The sequence below is a fragment of the Cyprinodon tularosa genome, unplaced genomic scaffold (genome assembly GCF_016077235.1).
Source record: "Cyprinodon tularosa strain WSP-4 unplaced genomic scaffold, ASM1607723v1 ctg568, whole genome shotgun sequence".
Taxonomy (NCBI): Eukaryota; Metazoa; Chordata; class Actinopteri; order Cyprinodontiformes; family Cyprinodontidae; genus Cyprinodon; species Cyprinodon tularosa.
The window spans coordinates 231,647-255,883 of NW_024039305.1; the positions used below are offsets into that span (position 1 = coordinate 231,647).

The 24,237-nt window shown below is 38.6% G+C and overlaps 1 protein-coding gene across 8 annotated transcripts in view; it reads right to left on the reverse strand.

Annotated features, from left to right (window-relative positions):
* The window catches only part of atp8a1 (ATPase phospholipid transporting 8A1), a 144,242-nt gene that overhangs the window by 93,758 nt on the left and 26,247 nt on the right, over window positions 1-24,237 (reverse strand). For 5 of the 8 annotated variants that reach the window (XR_005282543.1, XM_038305851.1, XM_038305849.1 and 2 more), the window contains exons 2-9: window positions 22,359-22,473; window positions 14,065-14,164; window positions 11,152-11,250; window positions 6,239-6,284; window positions 6,010-6,050; window positions 3,492-3,565; window positions 1,364-1,433; window positions 1,157-1,284 (exon numbers count right to left, since the gene is read on the reverse strand). Coding sequence is in view for 7 of the 8 variants with exons in the window: in XM_038305851.1 (XP_038161779.1) it covers window positions 1,157-1,284; window positions 1,364-1,433; window positions 3,492-3,565; window positions 6,010-6,050; window positions 6,239-6,284; window positions 11,152-11,250; window positions 14,065-14,164; window positions 22,359-22,473 (673 nt within the window). In the remaining variant the exon portion in view is untranslated. Of the gene's footprint in view, window positions 1-1,156; window positions 1,285-1,363; window positions 1,434-3,491; window positions 3,566-4,202; window positions 4,277-6,009; window positions 6,051-6,238; window positions 6,285-11,151; window positions 11,251-14,064; window positions 14,165-22,358; window positions 22,474-24,237 lie in introns of all 8 variants that reach the window. The other 3 variants (XM_038305850.1, XM_038305853.1, XM_038305848.1) reach the window with 1 other exon arrangement.

The following is a 24,237-nucleotide window of genomic DNA, read 5'->3' on the forward strand; positions in this document are numbered from 1 at the left end:
CAGAAGAGAATTAATCAGGCATAAATAAGCTGGCAAAGGTCCCATGATGACACAGTCAACATGCTAACCTGACGTCAAGGTTTCTATGTTTTTTAAAAAGTTTGATGAAGGAATCAGAGAAAGTTTAACTCAAAATGGTAATAAACTTTGAAAATATGTTTATTTCCCAGTAAATCAGTGATAACGCCAATGCTGTTCAACATTCATAGTTTGAACATGCATGTGAAGGAATCTGGAAGCGTGGGCTGGGAATGTTTGTTAGGAATCACACCACAATTTCCCAAAAGAACAAAGAGCTTCAATTTCAAACGCTTGCTAAAGAAATCTATTACCCCATTTAAACTTCCCTTGAAAAACCGATCCATGACGAGACCGGTCAGAGCTTGGATCAGTTTACCAGGCCGAGCTTGGTTCTGACAACCGTTTACACATCACGCTATCTCGGTTCCTCGACTCCTCGCCTCCTAGTGACGATCTGTGGTATTACTGCCAGTATTAAAGGAAGAAATCAAGCAGTTGGTCGTGGTAATGCACCAAAGGTTGTTTGCCAACCGCCATAAAACACAAGAAGAAGAAGACGAAGGAGGAGGGAATCAGGCAAATCAAAATGGCGGCGCCTGTCACATTCAGAAAGTTATGCTCGACTGTTACTGCTGTACTTCGGTGTTTGCTGAGGGTCAGGCGAAGACGGCAACCTTCCGTGGATGTTTATTGTTGTTTATAGTTGCTCTTCTTCTTCTGTTTTGTGTTTGTTGGCAAGCAACTTCCAGAGGGGCATTACCACCAACTACTGGAATGGAGTGTGAATCGGGATATGCAGCCAGACGGAGATGATGCGTTCTGCTCATGTGCTCTTGTTATCAGAGAACCGAGCCAGGGAAAAACCGAGCTGAGCCCACCTCTGGAACTGGTCTGCAGTTAGCGCGGTTTGTTGTGTCTAGCTCGGTTCAGTTCAGTTTGCTTTCCATTTACACACGATAAGTTATCTCAGTTACTGAGCTCGGACCGGTCTCTGCACAGTTTTTCAAAGGTAGTGTAAATGGGGTATATTAACCAATGACTAAGCAGGACATTTTATTCATTCACTTACGTCAAAAAACAATGTTCCTCTGAGCTCATGAGGTGGAAGGTAAATTAAATAGATAACTTAGCTCACCTGTGACCATCCAGGCGGATGTTTCCAACAAACTCGTAGAGGTGCCGGTTTGGGCTCTCGCATTCCATCCTCCCCGACAGCCGTACCAGGTTCTCAATGTCCCTAATGTCCGCCGTCACTTGGAGACCCTGTTGGTCAAAACAGTTTGACTACCTTCTACCCGCTAGAAACATATGCGACTAAAGAATTGAGGAAATCGATACCAACCTGTCTGATTTTAAGGTTGGTCTCCCCATCCAGATTAGATGTTTCAATGTAGCACATACCCTGTGGTTCACTGTTAAGGAGGGAGAACACAGAAACTTGGAGCAGAGAAGAAACCGCTAATTATAATTGGTAAGGAGCTACACTAAAGTGAACTACTGCATTTGAATTGTTTTAAAAGTTAATAGTTAGCAGATCAAAAGGTAAATCAATGCAGAAGCTACAGTAACAGCAGAGAAAGACAGTATAAAGTCTGTCTCACCAAACAAAGATGTTGAAGCCAGCATAACTGCCCCCCAACGTCTGACTGACAGCTTCTGTTTAAAATACAGTTGGCCAACATTTTTGTTTGAGGCTGCTGTTTCCCATGAGTCTAACTGTCTTTCCAGAGAAGCTACACTAACGTCCAAAGGGACAGAGAGAGGAAACATCGGGGGGGGTGACAGGAGCAAGCAGGCATACCAAGCACAACAAACAATGCAGACAAATGGGCCTCAGACAGACTTTTGGCTCAGAGACAGAGGGATGGAGCATGCCTGTGGTGAAATGCTGAGCTGGTTAGCAGAATAATAGACTCACTAAATGTTTGATGGATTAAAGGAGCAGAAAGATGTTCTGATTACCAAAAACTAAACAAAAAAGCTGTATAAAATTATTCATACACCGTGTGAACAAATCTTGCAGAATTAGAAATCAAAGATGTCCTCTGTGCGACATCTTTGAATGCATTGGCAAACAAACTAATCAGTAAGAAATCTGCTGCATTGGATGCCATGCAACGGTATTAATGTGGACAAAAATACTAACAGACAGGAAAGAGCATAATTATGTCGAGGGAGCAGGTCTCCCCTCACTTTGAGCAGAAATGTTAGAAATACATTAAAAGGTGACTTTAACAATATTAAGAAAGAAAACATAAAATTCCTCCTTCAACAGGCAGACTACTTTATAGTGATACCAGAATTTACAAATGAAGACTTTTCTGAGGAGCTTTGTATATGTATTCATATGTCTTTAACATTTGAATATGTTACAACCACAAAACAGAAATTAAAGAACAATTACACCTTTTTTATAAATAAACGGAAAGCCTGGTTTGCTGAGTCAGACAGTAGAGTCAACCTTTGCTGCATGACGGTTACCTTTTGATTTCGATGCAGTATTTCCACCCGGAAGGCAAAACTAGACTGATTTTTTCATATTTCTCTCTGAAAAGCAGCTCAATCTCTGGTAGACCACATTGGGAGCATCTCTGGGCGTAAATCGTATTGCTTTTTCTTTCTCATCAAGACTCAACTGTTGCATTTAGCCCTGGCGCTGCCTGCCTAATGAGTGTACATCAAGGTGAACTAATCCATTGTAGCTCAGGTTCCATGTTTAAGGTCACAATCCAGCTGACAGGTGAATTTCCGCCCCTATTTAAAGACTTCAGCAGCCTCTACCCAGTTTTCTTTCACACTGGAGTGTATTCAGCTTCGTTCGTCTTCACATCGGCGCCGACCAGCTTTCCTCTCCCTCATGGCCCTTTTTCAACCAGTGGCTCTCTTTTAGCACTCTAATATTTCTGGATTTCACAGTTGTGAAAAATCCTCTAACCTGAGCTTTTGATCTCAGCATCCACTCCTGGTTTTCAGATGACGGACTCTTCTGTGCCATGTTTAAAGCTTGGCCTTCTTTATTTATTTTTTTACTTTTTGAAGGACCAACCCAGCTTTATGCATAACCTGTCTGATGTGTTCCTTGGTCCATCTTATGCCGTTTGTTTACCAACCCTCTGACTTCAGAGAAGAGCTGGATTTATAGGCAGCGTTTATGACTGAGATGACTTCAGAGCAAATGGACAAAATAAAAATGTACACCACATATTTTTATTTGCAAAACAAAGTTTAAAGTGGGTACATTTCCTTCCATAGTTGTGCACCGCTTTGTGACGGTTTATCACTATAAACTCAATGAAAATACTTCATGTTTGTGGTTGTAACCGATAAAAATGTAGAAAACAAAGAGAGAGCAAGACCTTAAACGGTCCAATCATCTGGCCCCTTCCTTCCTGTAACACACTTTAATTTGATCCCAAAGCTCCCATCTCTCCCACCGCTGTTTCAGTTGGTTATTTAGATGGTTTGCTGACCTGGACGACAGAATGACGAGGTCAGCCGGGAGATGATCCCCGTTTGCAGCTCTGACTACTTCCCCAACAGCCACCTGATATTACCAACCACACACCAGCAGGGGGCGAGACGGAGGAGGTGTGGCAGAAGTTTGCACAGGATGCAAGAGAGGATGAAGGAGGGGTTAAAAAAAAAAAATAGGGGAGAAGGACATGGGAGAATAAAAGAAGAGAGACAATTGATTCAGTTTTAGGGAGCCATGAAGAGCAGGATGATCAGTCCTGTATGATTAGAGGTATGGTTCTCTGTGAGTTCTCCTTTTCAGAAAACCATCTAGAATAAATGCAAAACAATGAAACTGCTGCTTGGGTAAAATGCTGCACCAGAGCAGGATCTTTGGTTTAAATATCATAGAGGAGTCAAATTCTTTTTTTTCAAATCAATTTCAAACGGTTTCTGAAGAGGAGAAGGAGAACATCAGGCTTATGAAGACATGACTGCTCGGATCGAACCCAAAAACCAAGTTACTTCCAACCCAAGTAAAGAAATGATGGTCGCTATCCTGTGCACAAAAGTTTTTAATGTTTCTTTTTTTTCTACATCAGATTTATAGCTCAACATTTTGACTTAAAGCATAAATAAACCATCATTACTTTAGGGTAGAGCTGAGAGTGTCAGAAAGAAATGGGGAGAACGATTCCCAAAGTCTTTCAGCAAGGAGATTCCTATACCTGGATGATAAAATGACAGCATCCGCAGGAACAAAATCACTGCCATTTACTCTAATAATATCACCCACTTCGACCTGTGGAAAATAAAATGGTTACTGCTGGCTATAAAAACAGCACAGGAAACATGAAATCAGCTGTGGGAATAAAAATGAACAGCAGGAGAGCTAGAAAAAGAAAGATTAAACCACAGAACCATCTAATAATGATGAGAAGAGCCTGATGGAGCAGCTGAAGTCGTCTTTCATTACCACTGAACCCTGCACATAGTTCATTATGCAGTAACTAAAGCAGAAATATATTTTCATAAAGAACAGTCAATTATTTAAATACAAAACAACAAGTGAAAGGGTTAAAAAATATAGATAAAAATTTGGTCACTTTAGCTTCAAGATGCCCTAAAAAGAAATAACCTAAACTGCACAGAAATTTCAGAACAGAAGATGCTTCTGCAAAATGCATGCTAAAGAGGAAAAGCTCATCTATTATTTAAACTTTGGCTTTTTAGAGACTCCCGAGTCAATAAAGGGATAAAAGGAGGAGACATCCACGTCAAACCAGAGAGGAGAGCCACAGATTTCCATCCAGGGCGAAGAAATTGAAACATACGTCATAAAAATAACAGTTTCTTACTAATAATTAGTAAAGGAGGGGTTTGTTTGCAATCATTTTGATATAATCTTTGACTCTAACAATGGGGTAGAAAAGGAAATGAATGTTATGCAGAAATAGAATGCGAGAAATAAGAAGCCGAAAAAAAAAATGCTCTCCTTCTTCTACAGTTTTTATTGCACAGATTTATATGATTATTAATATTACTGAACTGAATTGATCCTGTGAAAGTTCTGCACCATTCTCCAAACTCTAATTTCTTTCTCATTTATTCTAAATTATTTTCTTTTAAGCATCCAGACCTTAAAAAATGTAAACAAAAAAAACAATACTGTTCCCTCATGGGAACTGTCCCGGAAGCCTCCAACATGGCAGTCCTCTTCCAACATCCAAATTCTTCCACAAATATTTTCTGCTTATCCTAATTTTACTGCAGGGTGAGTGTGGAACCAGCAGCATGTTAAAAAGGCATCTGCTGATGCTGAACAAGTCCGCAAACATGTCATTAAATAGAAGGAAGTAGTGTTGTACGGACCATTTTTTAGAGATCCGACTAAAAGAGAAAAATAGATTGAGCTAAAACGTCTTGTCAGTTACAAACAGCTCTCTGTAGCTCTGATCTGCCCACTGGCTGGTCAGCTCGGGACAGACAAATGAAAGAATTGTATTATAAGAAAAGAGAAGAAGCTTCTCTTTGTCCTCTGATCTCACTTTGCAAAGGTCACCACCACAGCAAAGCACTCTACTGTAACTTAAAGAAGCATACAGAAGAGAATCGGAGTGCAAAGGTGTGTGGAGAGAAAATATTAGAACAAACACACACATACTTTTTCTGCATTATGTAGTGAGGACCATGTGTTGACTCCTATTGATTTTCAGTCATTTTCAACTCTTTCTATGCCCTAACCCTAAAACTAACCCTAAACCACACCATTACCAATTCCTACCTCACTTTAACTCGAACCCAATTGACATCTTAGCCATAAACCTAACCATTAGCAAAATAGCTTGTGAGGACCGGCAAAATGTCCTCACTTTACAACAACTGGTCCTAAATGTGATGGTTAAAATGGAAAAATGCTCCTCACTGAGGGCTAGATAGGTACACACACACACACAAACACACAGAGAAGATTTTCAACCAATAACAGTAGGGAGCAGAGAAAATCCGAAGCTTTGACAAATAGGGGGTACATACCTTCTCCCAGTGCACAATCTCCCAGGCTCCATTCCTTAAGACTGGTGAGTCAGGAGAGGGATGGCGAGGAAGTCAGAGCCAAAGACAAAAGAGAACGTCAAAACAGGAAAACTAAAGAAAGTATTGTTTCTAGAAAACAATTCAGAAAATGATGTTCTGCAAGCAGAGAGAATAGCTCGTATTTTCTGGTGAAGTATGCGCTCTGTTACAGGAGGAGTGGTTTCGGTACCTTGACATTCCTTTTTGTTGACCACATTGTCAGCTTTGTGGCGTTTCTGTAAAAAACATTAATTAATATTAATTATAAGCAATTTTGACATTGTGACTGAAATAATTTTAACTAACAGAGGTCCAGTCTCTCTGGAGGAGAGAAACAAAATTCCAAGTATGTTGTTTTTCTTAGTTTATTAATTAATGCGCTAAAAAATTTACTTTTAATACCGACAGACAGACAGAGGGGTGCAGAGATTAGCGCTATGAAGCGGAAATTGGATAAAACCTTGACAGCAGCCGCATCGTTCAGCATATTATCCACTACAAGCAGGACTTCTAAATCTACAGCTTAACTTTTCTACCACCCCTGTAGGGTCAGCTGACAGATGGAGAAACGTCCAGGAGGGTTAAATCTAAACAGCGTCCCACTGTGGATCCCACAGAGCATCAGCATCTCTACTGTCATGTTTGCTTTAACGTTAAAGTACGGATCCTGCACAGATTCACTACTCATTTGATTGATTAATTCACTTATTTATTTATTATTTATCATTTCTGCTTGATTACATATACTATGGAAACTGTTTCTTTTTATTGCCTTGATTCCATTAAATAGACAAACCACATTTTACCGTAGATTTAACCAATCCATTTCAAAGCTCCTCAACTATAGAAATAACCATCATACTGAAGGATTAGATCCACTCTCCTATTGTCCAGTTATGACTACGCACCTTTATCTGGTTTAAAATGGATTACAATTAATAGAGTAACACAAAGTAGACTCTAAATTTAAGGCCTTTTTTTTTAACAAAGAACAATTTTAAGAATTTTAACAGTTTTTTACTGTATGTCTCTAGCAGCTTTCCTCAGACTGAGGAAGAATTAATCGGATTAATTGTGATCAATCAATTATTGAAATATTTGTCAACTGATTTAGTAATCAATTAATCGTTAACTGGAGCATAGAGACTGTAAAACATGGCTTTAGCTGACGGCAACCCAACTAGAGCAGTATATATATTAGGGGTGGAACGGTTCACAAAATCCACGGTTCGGTTCGGTTCACGGTTTCGTGGTCACGGTTTTCGGTTCGGTATATGTTTATTGTTACACCGAAAAATAAAAAAATCTATAAAAATTATAAAAAATTCATGAAAAATTAAAATTAATTAAATTAATGAAAAAAAATCCCCCAAAAATAATGAATTGTGATTATTTATAATGATAATTTCCGCATGTTTTGCTGCTTTGAATTTAATCATCTCGCGCATGCCCTCTACGATCTCCAAGGAACTCAGAGCGGAGCGGACGGGAGCCACAGCAGAGGCTGCAGGCTTTGCTTTGTGCAGGCGGTCTGGAGCGCAGCGGGGCGGAGCGCTGACGGAGTATGTAGGATTTCAGGGTTAGCATGACATGTTGGTCATGTTGCTGTTAGCATAAACAAATTGTGTTGCACAATGCTCGCACACTGTTGCACTTGTGTCCACAACTTTCTTTCCGCCGTCATCGTAGGTCACTCTAAATGCAAAGTGGTCCCATACAGCAGACCTATAAAGTGCTGCTGGCACGTCTTCCAACTCCTGTTCTTTCCCACTCGCCATTCCCACACAATTCTCCACAACAACTGATTTTTTTTCCCTGCTACACCCGGCTACGCTGCTTCGCTTCTTTTTCTTGTTTACTACTGGTGGTTGGCTTTGGTCGCAGTACCGCCACCTTCTGCTCTGGAGTGTAAACACTTCCCCTATGAGAAAAAGGAGCAGCGCATGAACCGAACGCAACAAACGCGAACCGAACTGAGACAGTCGAACCGAACGGTTCGGACGGTTTTCATAAACCGTTCCATCCCTAATATATACATATATAAAACCTTTGCATTTAAGATTAAAAAATAAAAAATGTCTGTCAATGTGTAGTATCCAGAACTCCACAAGTGGAAATGTTTGAGTTTTACCTGGTTTAATTCCATAAAAGTTCTTCTTTAAGGAACCTTTTGCGATCGATTATTAATTGAATAATCGAAAAAATTATCGACAGAGAAATCGATTTGCAAAATAGGTTAGTTGCAGCCCTACTTTCAGCACATATTCCTGAATCAAACAAGGAAATAATTTTGATCTAGGGACTTTGACTAGGATATTCTAAAACATGGACATGCTTTAAGGTGAACCAATCTGATTAAAGTTACGGCTGTTTGTTTGATGTCATCCTGCTGATGGGATGTATTTCAGTTGTCTTCTCAGTAAATTCTCCTCACCTGAGCTGTATGAATCTGAAGCTCCTCCAGAGCCTTATTACTGCTTATCAGGTTTAGGCTAACAAATATGCTTTGGAACGTTTTTAACTATTGATGTTCCCTTTTTTAATTTAAGACTGAACCTGTTTTTTCTCTATTTATTTTTTTAATCCCATGCATTATTTTTTGTTTCCATATAATTACATAAAATCCAGCTAAAGCTTGTTTTTATTTCCTGAAATGTGTAGAAGCTGATGAACCCTTTCGTATGACCAGAGCGAATCCTCCCTCCCACTCGTGTCCTGCTTGTTTCCTCAGTCATGCAATCAGCTGTGAATCCTGCAGCTGATTCCAAGGGGCAGCCTGTCAACCAGCATCACGCTGAGTAATAACGTGTTGCTGCATCCATCTCATTAAGATGATTACTGTGCATTAAAACGGAGCTTGTGAAAGCAACGTGTGCTCTAGTTGATTAACAAGGAGAGGACATCCCCACCCTCATCTCTGCAGACTACCTGTTTACAAGCAAAGAAGCTCTGTATCGACGTTATTCAATTTAATCTGTTTTAACTGTAGTCCCTCAAGCCTGTCACTCAGAACATCTATTAAACTGCTGCTATAAGCCAAGCGTATGCTAATAATGGTCCGTGGCGTTTAAGTGTTAGACGCTACACTTACTTGATAGCATCATAATATTTTTGGGAATCCTGTAATTTGACATAAAAGTGGGAAAGGCAACATGCAGCTCAGGAAGTAAGGAGAAATAAAAGGAGGGAGAGTTGGAAGGAAAGAGGGAGCAAAACAAAAAGGTATAAATGACAAAGAAGGAGGGAATAAAATATAGAAGGAAAGTAACGAGGGATGAAAACAGGGAAGGAAGAAAACAGAGTAAATCTGAGGGAATTATAGAAGGAGGGAATGAAGGGATTGCAGGAGTAGTGAAGAGAGGAAAGGAGGATGAAGAGAAACACTAGGAAGGAGAGCAGGAAGGACAAAGGACAATATATTGAGGAAGGAAGGAGATGAGGACACAAAGAAGGAATGACATAATCCTATTTTCTGTTTCTGTACCCATCTAAACTGAAATCAATGTCTACCCAGGAAAGAAATTCCCATCTATCGTCGTCTTTTCCTCTGAGACAATGTGCCTCCCTTCCCAGACTCAGACTAAAGGGAGAATAAATCCTACATCCTTGCAACAGGAAACTCCTCTTAACGAACGACTCTGTGGTGCACAGCTTCAGTCTTTTTTCTGGCTGCATTCAGCTCAGAAAAAGTTTGCTTGTCCCAAAGCCTCTTGGGAAACCATCATGCTCTGTACTGCAGCTGCCAGCTTGCTTTCATTCATCCACACTATTAGGTTTGGCGGCAAGGACAGAATATTTCCTTTTCAACTTGTTAGGAGAGCAGAGACGTGTTCCACCTGCCCCTATATTCACTGCACCGCTCTCTGCAGGCACAGAGACAATGAGATGCACTTTATTTAAATGTGTCCAAGCTCCCAGTGCAGTTAAAGGTGAGCGAGGAGTGGGGGTTATGCACGAGCACTACATCATCAGGCTGCTAGAGTAAAAGAGCAAAGTAGCCACTGCCATATCTTTGCTTCCTTCCTTAATTTTCATTTTCAGGTCAGGCACACGAAAAATCAAGTGAAACTGTAAAAATCCATGATAGTACAACGACACGTCATCATAATCCCATTTGGAGACATTTTAAGCTGAACGATGCTCTGAACAAACAGGCTGAGGCTGCAACAGAAGAGACGGCCAGCGACCAAAGCGAGGCGTACAGTGCTGCATGGTGTGTGTGCATGATTCATGAAGATGGGGGGGGTCGATGATGCCCTGTCAGGTCAACTTGTGAGGGACGGCACAGTACAGAGAACAGACGTGTGTGCAGGTGACCTTCAGCCATAAAGATGGAGTCATCATCCACTATGTTCCCATGCTTTCCAAAACAGGCCGGGAGGAGAAAAAAAAAATGCTGCGCTGTTGCCTTCAGCGCACGATAGACGCTACAGTGTAGTATAGAGTAACTGCCCAGTGGGACCTGCACAAGGGATCGCATTGCAGTGTCACTGCGATACAGTAGAATGCAACATTCTCTCCCTTTGCTCAGATGCGGTTGCATGGATTACACACCAACAGCAGAATGCTCATACTTTTAATTTGACTTTAACAGTATTAACCCACCCCCACTCCATCCATAGAACAACACACTAAACAGCCAACCGTTATCTGCTGCTTACACACACCGATGGGTAGAAGAAAAAGATCAGAAACCGTTCCTTTTCCCAGCTACCTCATAGTTTGGTTTCGTTTTTTTTAAAGACTCATTTTATAATTGTACTAATTCCAATCCAAAGCATCTGTGAGCATCTGTTCCAGCAGCTCTGAATCCTCAGGGCAGTGGCTTTGTTTTGTTTTTTTACACGCCATCTTTGAGCAGAAGCACTGACTATCAAGGTTGATTGACTAAATGTGTTTTTGGATCCAGCTGGGGTCCTAGAGATAAAATTTACACGTCTGCATGTGTTTGTTCTATAGTAAACCCTCCCTTCTTTCCTTTTAGATTTCATCTATTATTTATTAAAATTTTAAAACAAATTAATTGAATTTAAAACTTCCTGAGTATATAAAACGTGACTGAAATTAATGATAATGAAGTATTTCTGTTGAGGTTCTTCTTACCAGATCTTCAATTATTTCTTTGACAGCAGCGACAACCAGAATGAAGAGCAGCGGCACCAGTGTGGTCCACCGACCAGTAGGGGATACATCTGGAATTTGCTAAATAAAACACAACATCAAAGCATTAGGTTAGCTGAATTTTATCACCATTAAAACAATTTTATTTTGACCTGGTAAAGCTGATGTAGTATACAACAGGCAAAAAGAAGGCAAGTAATAACCCATTTGGTCACCTACTGTACGATTATTTCCCCTCATAAAGCCTTGTTTGACCACTACAGGTCTTTCATCTATTAAAAACAAAGAGCTTAAAGTTTTTAAAGTGCTATAACATAAAAAGAAATAAATGCTATTTGCTTCTTTGTAGGTCTAAATGTTAGAAACTAGTGCATTGATCAATAAAAACAATTGTTTCTGTACCCAAGCATACGTCTTCAACATTAACATAGGATTTATTAAAACCCAAATATTCATCCTACTACATGTAGATGGTTCATATATATATAAATTAATGTAATAATTAATGCTGCTAGGTTTGATGCATTCAAGCATTGAGGAGAAGCACAGGTGACTTTGGAGCCAATTAAAGGAGAACTAATGGATTGTCATCACTAGCTGATTGAATATGTATGTTGGGTCATTTTATTTTAAACTAATTCCCATAAGCTATTAGAAAAAATATACATTCGTCCATTAGGCAACTACCGTCAAACAATTTAGGTAGTAATTTTTTGTTGTTGTTTTTAGTAATCTTTTAAAGCAGGGAATCCCAAATATTTGAAACCCTGAAAATAACAATGCTACAGACTGGTGATCCCCTAAAAATACATATAACTACCTCCCTCTATTTCTAAAGAGAAGGTGAAGGTATTTACATTTATAAATAAATGCGTAGCGGATGAAATCCTTGATCTTGGGGGATTCCCTTCAGTATCTTAGCTGTTCCTAGAACTGCGCATCCCTGGACTGAAGAGACTCCAGGTATGTGTTGGAGCCAATTCTCCAGTGTTGGGGTTACTGTCCCCCAGTGCTCCAATGACCATAAGTAATACAGTTGCCTTCACCTTCCAGGCTCTCTCTAGTTCTTCCCCAAGCCATTATTATGTCTCCACTTTCTAATGATCTTTTTTCCAAATGTTTCCATCATTTGGGATGGCCACATCGACTGTCCTCGACTGCTTTATCACTGATCACATTGTCCGGTTGGTAAATAAATGGCCACAACCATTTTTCTGTTTTTATCTGTTCATTTGTGCTTCTAGAAGTTCTTGGTGAAAAAATCAGTTTCTTCAGCCAGTAGGCGTGGATCCTGTCTGGGCCTGGTACTGTTGAATTCTTCATACCTCAGAGCCTTTGTTGGAAATCTGCCATCGTGATGTTCACTTCACCTTGTTCAGGGAGGTTAGCATTGTCAGCTCTTAAGGTCTTTAAGGTCTTTAAGACCTTAAAGACATTTTTAATGATGCTTCCTTCTCCTATATACCTTTCCAGAATTGCTCAGTTTGCAGCCTTGGTGGGTTGGATTGTGTGAGGGAGGCACAAATAACTGGCTCTGCCTGAAGCCACTTTTAGTATCAAAACAACTATGAAATCTGATATAGCACAGCTAGCAATATATGCAAAGTGTCATTAATAATACTTCCCTTTATTTCTCACGTTACCATGCTTCAGCATATATCTCCACCTTACTCACCAACACATCTAATTCAGCTTTTTGTTAAACTGCGCTTTTTTTGCTCTATTTGCTATGGTTGCCATTGGTAACCATGAAATAAGAGTTTTGCAGAGTATGGCTTGAACCAGTTATGGCTGCAGTGGGAAGCTTGGATTTAAACTTTGAATTACTGCTGTCATCTAGCAAAGGAATTGACTTGGCTTTGTGAGTGCGCATGGTTTTAAAAAAAATAGGATTTTTTTGAGAGTACACCATTTTCCAGTGTTTGGCATTTATACAGTTTAAGTATGGATATTATGCAATGTTTCATAAGTGAGACTTTTTTTTTTTTTGAGTAGAAAGTGTGAAGCTAAGTAAATTAAGATTACTCCATTAAAATAATGTAAAATGGTTTATGCTTTGAAAATGCAAGAAAATTTCTTAAATTATCTGCAATTAAAATGGGACTGATGTTACAGGATATTAAACTAAATTAGGCTGTCATAGAAAAATGTATTTAAATAAAAATTACTTTAATGGATCCATAATTGTCTCCAAGTTCGTAATTCTGCGTATCCAAGATATAACTTCATGAAAACAAACAAAAAGAACCAATATAAGAGCATTTTTTATCCATTTGTTATTTATAAATATTCCAAAAATGCATTTGAATTAAAATGTAAATAACAGCAGAACCAAAGTAATAAGTCATTCTTTTACAACAATAAAATTGATTTCATGTCTCTTTCTTCTGCATGGCTGTTTAATTCAAGGTCGACATTTCGACACATTCAGAAATGTAGATGCAGGCTGGCTGCGTTTCAAAAGGACCACTGGATGGAGTTATTTACTAACCACACACCTACATCCAATCAGGACAGTCCATCAGTTCACATAAAAAGACAAAAAACAGAGAATTTGGAATAATTTCTTATTCATTTTCTGTTGTAGTTTGTTAATTTTGCCTGAAATTCTCTTTCCAGTTGTAGTAATAACAATAATCCACCTGTGCATCTTTCATGCAACTTAGCTACAAGATTCTGTGTTTCATTATCAGGATATATCAAATCATAAATAATGTTTCTGAGTATGTGAAGTTTTGTGCCCATATCAAATTAAACAAATCACCTTCCAGGAAACGGTGTCTTTAAAAAAAAAAAAAAAAAAAAAAAGGAAATGGCCCAATAGCAAAAAGTCTACAAATATAGTTGTGTGATTGTTTTAGTTTAACAATAAAAAAGAAATCTACAAAAGTTTACCTGGAGGAGTGCAATGAAGAGGAAGAAGGCATTTGCTGCCCTCCTGAACTGCGAGTAGAGGAACCGGGGGAGAAAGGTGAGAACGTTATATTTGGCCGTGCTGAGGAGCCGAGTCAGGCCGGATGCAGCGAGACGAGGATGGCGAGGGAGATGAGACAAGAAAGGAGAGAAAACAAAATACGTTAGCTTGCAAAAGTGGAATACAGCAACATTATTGAAACACTCTTCATTTCAGAGGGGGCCTTTTTTTTCTCCATCATTTGGAGAACAATCCTCGCTCATCTATCGGTGGCAGCCACTGATAAACTGCATACATCAATGCCTTCATGATAAAGCATTATTAAAAGCTAGGAGGAGGAGGAATGAGCGACTGTGCTGCGGTGGGGTCGGTCATGACGGCGGGATATTGAAACTAGAACTGCTTTTAGAGGTTTCACAGCCAGGCCTCCAAGATGATGATTTACAGCTGCGATAAAGGGGGCAGTAAGAGCAGCCACTTTAGGAGAAGATGTATATACTGCTGCAGGAGCAATCCTTTGCTAACACCTGAAGTCAGAGAAACACAAATAGCAGCCCAGAACATACAGTTCAACAATGATACCACCATTCCAAACCCCACTGAAATACACAAGTAAAAAAATTTAAATAAGGAAAGTGTGATATGTTTGTTTTCAGCCAGTTTCATTAACTACTTCATAGAACCAACTATTACCACAATCGCACCTGCAATACTTTTCCAGTATGGATCAGCTATCTTTACACATCTGATGGCAGAAACGCTGGGATGTTTTTCTTTAAAAAGAAACTAAAAACCACTAGCCAAAGCTTATTCAAATTGGATGGAGAATGAAAAAAAAAAGAAATTTCCAGCTTTCTCAAGATTCTCAATTAGATTTAGGTCTGGGCTTCGACGAGGCCATTCTAACACATGAATATTTATAATTGTGTTAAAGGAATAGTACACCCAAAACATGATTAGCCTTCATTTTCTACTCACCTCCATGCTGAACAACACTCTGGAGTACTTTTTTGATATCTCAAATGCATCTGGAGATCTGGGAGGCTTCTTGCTGTCTGCTGACATTCAAATAATGGAGGTCTATGGTGACCGAGGCAGAAAGGTCCATAAAAGTCCACAAAAAACGTGTCAATATTCCTCTATACTGCTCGTCCAATGTATTCCAAGTGTCCTGAGTGGGTAGCATCCATAATTTACTCGAAACAGAGTCATTTAGAATGTTTTTAGAGCATAAACAGTAGTGTATAGGATTTCCTGAAAGCGCGCGCCTGCGAGTTCACGAGCCTACGGAAACCGCGGCAGACCAAACCAGATGAAAGTGAGCATTCAGCTCGGCAAAGAACTCATGCTCTTCCTCAACACTGAAGTCCTCAGACATTTTTCTTTCGTTGTTTCTTTCTTTGCACAGGTAAACAGCACATTTCTTCTTCTACGCTTGCATTATCGTCAGAGCAGACGCTGAATGCGCACTTTCATCTGGTTTGGTCTGCCGGCTTCTGTAGGCTCGTGAACTCGCAGGCGCGCGCTTTTAGGAAATCCTATACACTACTGTTTATGCTCTAAAAACATTCTAAATGACTTTGTTTCGAGTAAATTATGGACGCTACCCACTCAGGACACTTGGAATACATTGGACGAGCAGTATGGAGGAATATTGACACGTTTTTTGTGGACTTTTATGGACCTTTCTGCCTCGGGCACCATAGACCTCCATTATTTGAATGTCAGCAGACAGCAAGAAGCCTCCCAGATCTCCAGATGCATTTGAGATATCAAAAAAGTACTCCAGAGTGTTGTTCAGCATGGGGGTGAGTAGAAAATGAAGGCTAATCATGTTTTGGGTGTACTATTCCTTTAATTTAAAATGTACAACAGTGAGAATCCTCTTAGAAAGACAAGCAAACAACAGTGTCTTCAGTTCAATACTTCTCCAGATCTGGAGCAAGACACCTATAGGCATCTCAGTAACTCGTTGAAAAAAACAAAACATCAAAAAAGCATTTAATTCCCTTTGGGTTCAATAAAGTATATTTGAACAGAATTATTCTCCTGCTGGAGAGGAAATCTTAATCCAAATCTAAAGTCCTATGCTGTCTGACACCAGTCTCTCTGTTAATGATAAACAGAAGAATCCCACAGCATGATACTTCCACTATTATGTTGTTTCTTTTAGACTTGCATCCAAGACTTTCCACTGAGCAATGATGCACTGCTTTGTGTTTGAATTTATCTCTACAAGTTCTGATTAAATATGAAAAGGTTTAAAGGATTTTGAATATTCCTTGAGTGTTAAACTTCTGTAATGGTTTAACTTTGAATAAAGTCACAATGTAACCTCAATATATCTTAAAATCTAGAGGCCTATATAAATTCCAAGTATATTCTTCGTAACAAATCTACCGAAAAACATGTTAATGTTAACTTTATATATAGATTTATTATTTGAAAGTGAAAAAAACAAACACAAGGCAAATAAATATCTCTATAGTCTCTATTTTTCAATCTGAAAGTTTATTGAACACATTGAGGGACCAATATGCAAATGATCCCTGAACTAGAACATAACATGTTGTTACCCGAATACAACTGTTTATTTGCAGCAGTCACATGAGTCATGATCATAAGAAGAAGCTCAGCATTATTAATGTGACCAAAACTAATAACCAAAAGGCTGAGTGAGATATTCGGCTATGTGGACGTTTCTCTGCATGATTATATGTGTGATAGATTACTAAATGATTAAATCAGTTTTATCAAATCTTCATCTAGAACTCATTTATTCATATTTTCCCAGCCAGCACATTTACAGCAATCTGGTTAAAGTGGAAAATAAAAGCATCTAAATACTTCAGCATCACGTTGGTGGCTGGAAAGCTTAGATAATCGCTGCATTAAAAGACAATGTTTTTATTCAGCAGATCTTTTGTATTTTTAAACGTCTTCTATGACCTGCCGATCTCATCTAAACTTCTACCTCCACTCCTCGAACCTGATGGAGTCAGATTCTAATCCCTGTTCCCTAAACACCCAGCGTTCTGCAAAGCAAGACAATATTTCTGTTTGGAATCTAACTATCTGGACATATAGCTGCAGTGAGTGATAAAACAACAGATTTCCCAGAATAAAACAGGCTACTCGTACACTGCTTCACTGTCCTGCTAACAAAACACAAAGCTGAACAGAGTCATAATTGTTATGATTAGCAGTGACAGCACACTAAGTAATGTTAAGCTGTTAGAGGTTAAATAACTTTTGACAGATGCCTAACGGAAACCATGGCAACCCCCTTCATGTGAAATTATTCATATACTTCCATAATGTTGCATTATTTTAGAGCAAACACTTTACATGAAAGTGTGAGTCTGGGATTATAACCACGCTGAGGGAGCTCATAACATGAGCAGATCTTGCACAGGCTGGAGGGCTCAGGTGGAATAGTTTAATGATCCAAACTGGGGACATTTGGGGGCCTTTTGACATAACCTGTGTAGTGAGTAATCCTAATGCATTAATGCACTGGTTTAAATTCTACAAGCGTGTGAGGAATAACGGCATAATGTGTTATAGTTAGATAACCGGCATCGTTTTCTTCCATTCAGCTAGTTTAACTGAGATGTTAAGAAAGAGCTGCATCTTGGGAAGTCAGTCTTCTGAGTTCCTCTGAATGAAGGCTACAAAAAAAATGACCTCATTTTGAGCCTAAATTATTCTTTCATACACAAAATTGGAATTTTTTCACTGTATCATGAAAAATGTTCACCTCCGTCTTACAAATCTGTTTGCAAACTAGAAAATTTTTTAGCTAACATCGTCTGATTTCTGGTGTTATTTAATGGTTGTTATTTTTTTAACCATACACAGAAAAATGGGCGATGATAACAGAAAGTACGCATCGCTACTTGGAGGTAGGGGGGTGGGGGCATGATACAAACTTTGATTTATCATCTAGATGATCAAATAGAATTGATGACGATTTAAAATAAATGGGTGAATTGTTTTAATTTTTACTTTTTCTTTCCTTTTTACCATTGGGTAACTGCCAAATTCAAAGAATAAGACAACTGTGGTTACAACTAGATGTTTACTGATATAAATCACACATCTTTGTGTAACTGGTGTCATAAAGAATCTAATTTTAAAATTAAATTTTTTTAAAGAGTAGTACTTGTGATTGCGGAGCAATGAACGCTGTGGCAGGCCGTTATAGCCACACAGTTACCTACATGTAAAGAAGTAATGAAGAGGGGTCGTCATTTTATTGTTATAATCCTACCACAGAATATGATTATTTTAAGTCCACATCCTGAACCCTAAAGATCAGATTACCAAACTAAAACATCTTTATCATCAGTTTCCCGCTGTACTACGCTCTGAGCAAAGGTCAGCAAATAGTCACGACTCATCAGGTATTGTGTAGCATACACATATAGCGTAGCTCCATCTTAACTACTTAGATTTTCAGGGGATGATGGAGAGAATTAGCGCATCATATCAGAGATATTGTTGTCCAGTTTCGATGCAACATTCCTGATAACAACAATAATAATAATAATCTTGTTATTGCAATTGTACATTCCAACCAAATGTGTGATCTGCATTTAACCATTACCCTTGGGGAGCAGTGAGACACCCAGATCGACAGAAAAGGAAAAGGAGCTAATGGTTTTCCTCTGAATGCTCTAAATTTTCATATCAATGTGTTTTTTTGGACCATGTTTTTTCTCCCACGTTTACATTTGATCACTGCTGCACTTTAAGAACCTTAAATACCATGAGAGCTGTACAAAATGACAATAAAAGTTGTCTAAGTCCTCAGGAAGTCAAAGTTATGTTGTCAGGTTTAAAGCTTGCTGCTTTAACCTAGAGCAGTGTTTTTCAACCCTGGTCCTCAAGGCACCCTTGCCCTGCATGTTTTAGATCAGGCATCCCCAAACTCGGTCCTCGAGGGCCGCTGTCATGCAGGTTTTAGAGGTTTCCCTGCTTTAGCACAGCTGATTATGAGGATTGCAGTAGAGCAAAAGCCTGTTAATCAACTATCAATTAAAATCAGCTGTGCTGGAGCTGAGAAACATCTACAACCTGCAGGACAGCGGCCCTCGAGGACCAAGTTTGGGGATGCCTGTTTTAGATGTTTCCCAGCTTTCACACACCTGTTATCAATTGATAGCAGATTACCGGGCTTTGTTGAACTGCAATCATCTGAATCAGGTGTGCTGAAGCTCAGAAACATCCAAAACATGCAGAGCAGGGTGCCTAGAGGACCAGGATTGAAAAACACTGACCTAGAGAATCCAGGGATGCTCAAAGTCTGTCCTGGAGGGCCACTGTCCTGCAGGTTTTAGAGGTTTCCCTGCTTCAGCACAGCTGTTTCAATTTTAAGTTGATTAACAGGCTTTAGCTGAACTGTAATCATGAGAACAAGATGTACTGAAACAGAAAAACCTCTAAAACCTGCAGGATGGTGGCCCTTAAGGACCTATTTTGGGCATGCCTGCTCTAGACCTTCAATAATCTAACAGCTTCCTGATGATATAAATTCTATATTAAATATTTTAGAACTACTGTAGGGATAAAAAAATGAATCTCTACATTACAGGTTATATATAAATTGTGCATAAAATTACCTCGATAGGTGATTGATCTCTGCCCAGCAGTCAAAACATTAAACTTTGTGACAGGCTGAACAGTGAACTGCCCTAAATGAAGGCATGGGTCCGACTCTCTTTGATCTGACAGTATAACCTTTGTTGTTGGACATTTTGCTTAAATTCAAACAGAGAAACTCTGAAATATTGAAACACTACTAGAATATCAGCTGCTAACTGATAATAAGTGCTTCTCGTGTTCATATCAACTGTGCTGTGTGTTTTACACAACCAACTAATAATAGATGGCAAACAACGGGATGTTTTGCTAAGCCACTCCCATCTTTTCCAGAGGACAAACTGTCAACATAACAAAGATCAACTATCCTTGCATTAATCTGTCAGCAGGTGAGTAAACAGTCCATAAATACACAAGCTACGCTTCCCTTCACGCTGGATTTACAGCAGGTGAGACCAAGGAAGGGTTAAGTTAGTTAAGTTGGATTCATCCACCCTCTGTGTGCATCACTGCAGTAACAGATCTGGATGGTGGGAGTTAGATCTGTTATAAGCTGACCTTTATAATTTGTTTCTCCTGAGCAGTAAATAAGCAGATTATAGGGGATTAATAACGGAGCTAATATTCAAGACTAATACTGAGATATTAAAGCCCAGAATGGCTGATCACAGTGTTTCATAATGCCGTCCTGGTCAGTGTTTTCTAATCCTGATCCTTGAGTAACGGTTCCAGCCTAGGATGGAACAAAAAGACACTGTTTCACACATCAACATCCACTAAAAAATACAATGGTTTTACTGCATAAGAGAGCTGCAAATAAAATAAAAATCTGCATAATTTGTATAGCAGATAAGAGTGCTCTAATCAGATGTTTAAAAAGAAAAACTACTTTGACCTTCAGTGCAATCGCCCTGAACTCCCCTGAGAAGAGCAACAGGATAGAAAGGTCAGGCTGAAACATCTGCTCTTATCCATTTCTAGTGCATCAAAGCAGGCTGAGCAGCTCTTACTGTATCAGTGAAACGGCCACGATTATGAATTCTTTTATTATTAAAAGCCCCACCATAAGGACACATTTCAGATAGATCCATGTGGTCACAGATGCAGCAAACATCTAAACTCTGATCTCAGATTAGTCATCCAGTATTTATAACCTTTTGATGTCAAAATTAATGATTTAAATTTCCACCTTTCTCAGTCCTTTAAAGCTGGTTTCTAAAATATAAAAAAAGAAGTTCATCCTAAGTTTATTTCACAAAGTCTGCAGTAGTGAGTTTTTACATTTAGGACAGACAAATAAAGTCAGGGTTCCTACAGCATAAGGCAAGTTAAATTCAAGATTTTTTAAGACTTTTTAATGCCACTTGAAATAAAAATTTAAGACCAAATTCACAAGAAACACAAGAAAAACCCGCTTGCGACAACTTAACCCAAAGGTTTATTTTAACATAAACCACTGCACTAATGTTTCAAATTTTGAAAAGCTTCCCATATAGGAAGAAAGCTAAAAACACAAAAATGACTTTATGAATTTAACTGAATTCACAAACTTTGTTTTAGCAGGGAACAAAACAAATCAGTTTTAAAGCCACAACATAACCAGTGCTAAGTCTTTTTTGCAGCTATTTTTCTTTGTATCGTTTTCTTAGTATGTTTGATTTGGTGATAAGTGGAAGCCTTGCAGAGACAAGGGTGGAACAAAACTGAGAAATATCGGCTGTTTCTCGGTAACTCGATTTTGACGCTTTGTGTTTCACGCTTCGCATGTGTGACTCCACTGCCTTAATTCCCATCGTCCCGAGCTTGAATGACTTCTTGCACAAAATACACTGTGCCTCATTTGTGTTCCCTGGTACTGGTTTTAGCCATGGAGAAAACTCTTGGCTGGATAGCCAATTTTCGTTACATTTACACTTGCTCACATTTTCCAGACAAGTTAACCCTAACATTAACGTTAAAGGTGGCAGCTAGAAAGAACGTTAAAAAACAACGCTTTTATTGGTTCAGCTATCGGGACGAAACCAATAATGGCGAGCCGTTATTTTTATTTTTTTATGAAAAAATAAATAAAAAATTGTCAATTTTAACGTTTTATTTAGATTACAAAAATAAATCGTAATAAAAATAATCCTATTTATGATGTTTTAAAAATTAAGACCTACGAAAGACTGATTTAAGATATTTCAATACCAATTAAGGCCTTTATTTTGAAGAATTCAATGCCTTTTAAGACGTTTTAAGGACCTGCGGGAACCCTGAAATGAAGTAACAAATGAGAAGCAGATGAAACAATTAAATGATCTAATGCATGAATGGTCAAAAAGAAATGTCTGTTAATACTAATACTTTCATGCATTATTAATATTTCTCCCTTTTCAGATTTCTAAGGCACAGAAATGTCTATTTATTCTTATAGAAATGTTTTTTTTAAAGAGGCATATTTTAAAACTCACAACGTGCAGAAAATACTTTAAGAGGCAAACTTAACCAGCATTGTTTTCTCTTTTATTTCATCACAGAACTTGTAGTTCAACTGGGCCTCTAGTGAAAACGTGAAATAATGATCTGTTCATCTAAATATTACCTCAAATCATCAATAAATGGACCAACAAATTTGTAAGATACACTCAGAATCATCATCTTGGAAATCTTTTATAGAAACCCCTCTTACCTGACACGGTTGCTGCAAAACTTGGTGAACTGCGGCTGATTAAGGTATATGAGTCGTGCATCTTCTTGGTCAGCCAATGACGTCTTCTCTGATGTGTCCTCTGTCTTTTCATATCCTGCATCAGGCAAGAAAGGAGTTTTTAACTTGGAGAACACAAACAGAAAACACCTCAAGAACCAACAAAGGTAAGGTGGGATGAAAAGGTATGTTGAATTCTTTGAGCCGTCATGTTCTGAAGTCCGTGATGCCTCAACACAGACAGATCTTTTATAGTAAATGACAGAATAATAATGTCATTCTTGGCTTTTGAATATTTCTTATTAGAAAACTATTTTTGTACCGTCACTGCATCTATCATGAAGTAAAGAGTAGGGCTGAAACAATCGGATTAATCGGGATTAATTGATTGTTGAAATAATCATCAACTAATTTAGTATTCGATTATTCGTTAACTGCAGTATAGAGACCCTAAAACGTGCCTTTACGTTTTAGTTAGAACAGTAGTTATACCAAGATTGTAAACAAATATAGAAACATTTTGCACTTAAAGCCCCTGTCACACCTTGAAGATTTAGACAGCGTATGCCTGACGTCCCAGAATCTTCTAAAAGGCTGGCATACGCTGATCTTTTTTTAATGTATTTTTTCAAGTTTTGGCGTATACATAGAATATTAATAATAATATAACAAGTCCAAAGCTTATGTCCAATGACAGCATAACTTATGCATAACACATGGCAGCATGATGCCCATGAAATGATGCACAAGCTAGTGTCCTGGGGGAGGGGAAGCGATGTGCCTGAAGGTGCCGAGCCTGCATAAAAAGATTTCCTTGATCGTGGTATTAACCTAGCTGCTGTTTACCGCCCGCCAAAGGAAAAAAAAAAAAAAAAAAAAAAAAAAAAGAACAAATAAATAAAAACAAAGAAATAAGGTTTGCAGTCGCGGCAGATTCAGCATCATGTCTGCTAGGATGTTTGTTGGTCGTTGGCTGTGAACGCAGGAAGGGCCCATCACACTAACCTTCTCCCTCACCCTATGATGGGGATGCAGTCTGGAGGAGAACTGAAGGTTTCCTCATGTGAACACCCTTTCATACCAAAACGCTGCCAATACGCCATTAAACAGTAACTGTAAGTTAGAAACACGTTCATATGGAACACGTCAAATTCATTGACATGCGTTAGAGAAAAGTTCTTAATAAGATACGCATCAGTGATGCACAAGTTACTCATAGGTTTTGGATTAGCTGAATGCCATAACTTATCAGTAACTTATACTTAACATATATCAATGCTTACATAACTTACCTGTAACTTATGAGTTAAGTGAATTTCTCCACTGTGAGATCAATAAAGCTCATCTAATCTAATTATGCCCCACGTACGAGCATACGCCGGGATACCTGTTAAGAAATTTAGCCGTATGCCGACGTGTTCCAGCGTGTTTTATTGTGCTCATAACTTATGCAAAACGGACCCATAGCTAAACCAACATATACTGGCGTTTTGCCAGAATTTTCATACGCCAGGCATACGCTGTTTAAATCATCAAGGGGTGAGAGGGGCTTAAGATTTTAAAAAATTGTCTGTCAATATGCTCTATCCAGAACACCTCAAGTGGAAAAGTTTGAGTTTCACCTGGTTTAATTTGGTAAAAAAAAAAAATCTTCTTTGAGGAAATCTTTGCTATACGATTATGAGTCGATTAATCAAACTAATAATCAACAGATTAATTGATCAGCAAAATAATCATTAGCTGCAGCCCTAGTAGAGAACTATTAAAAGTAGGTGACATTAAAGAAACATGAGTAATTCTATTTAGAGAGCACTCACTCAACCTTTGGAGCAATAATCTGGATGCAGTAAAATGTTTATTA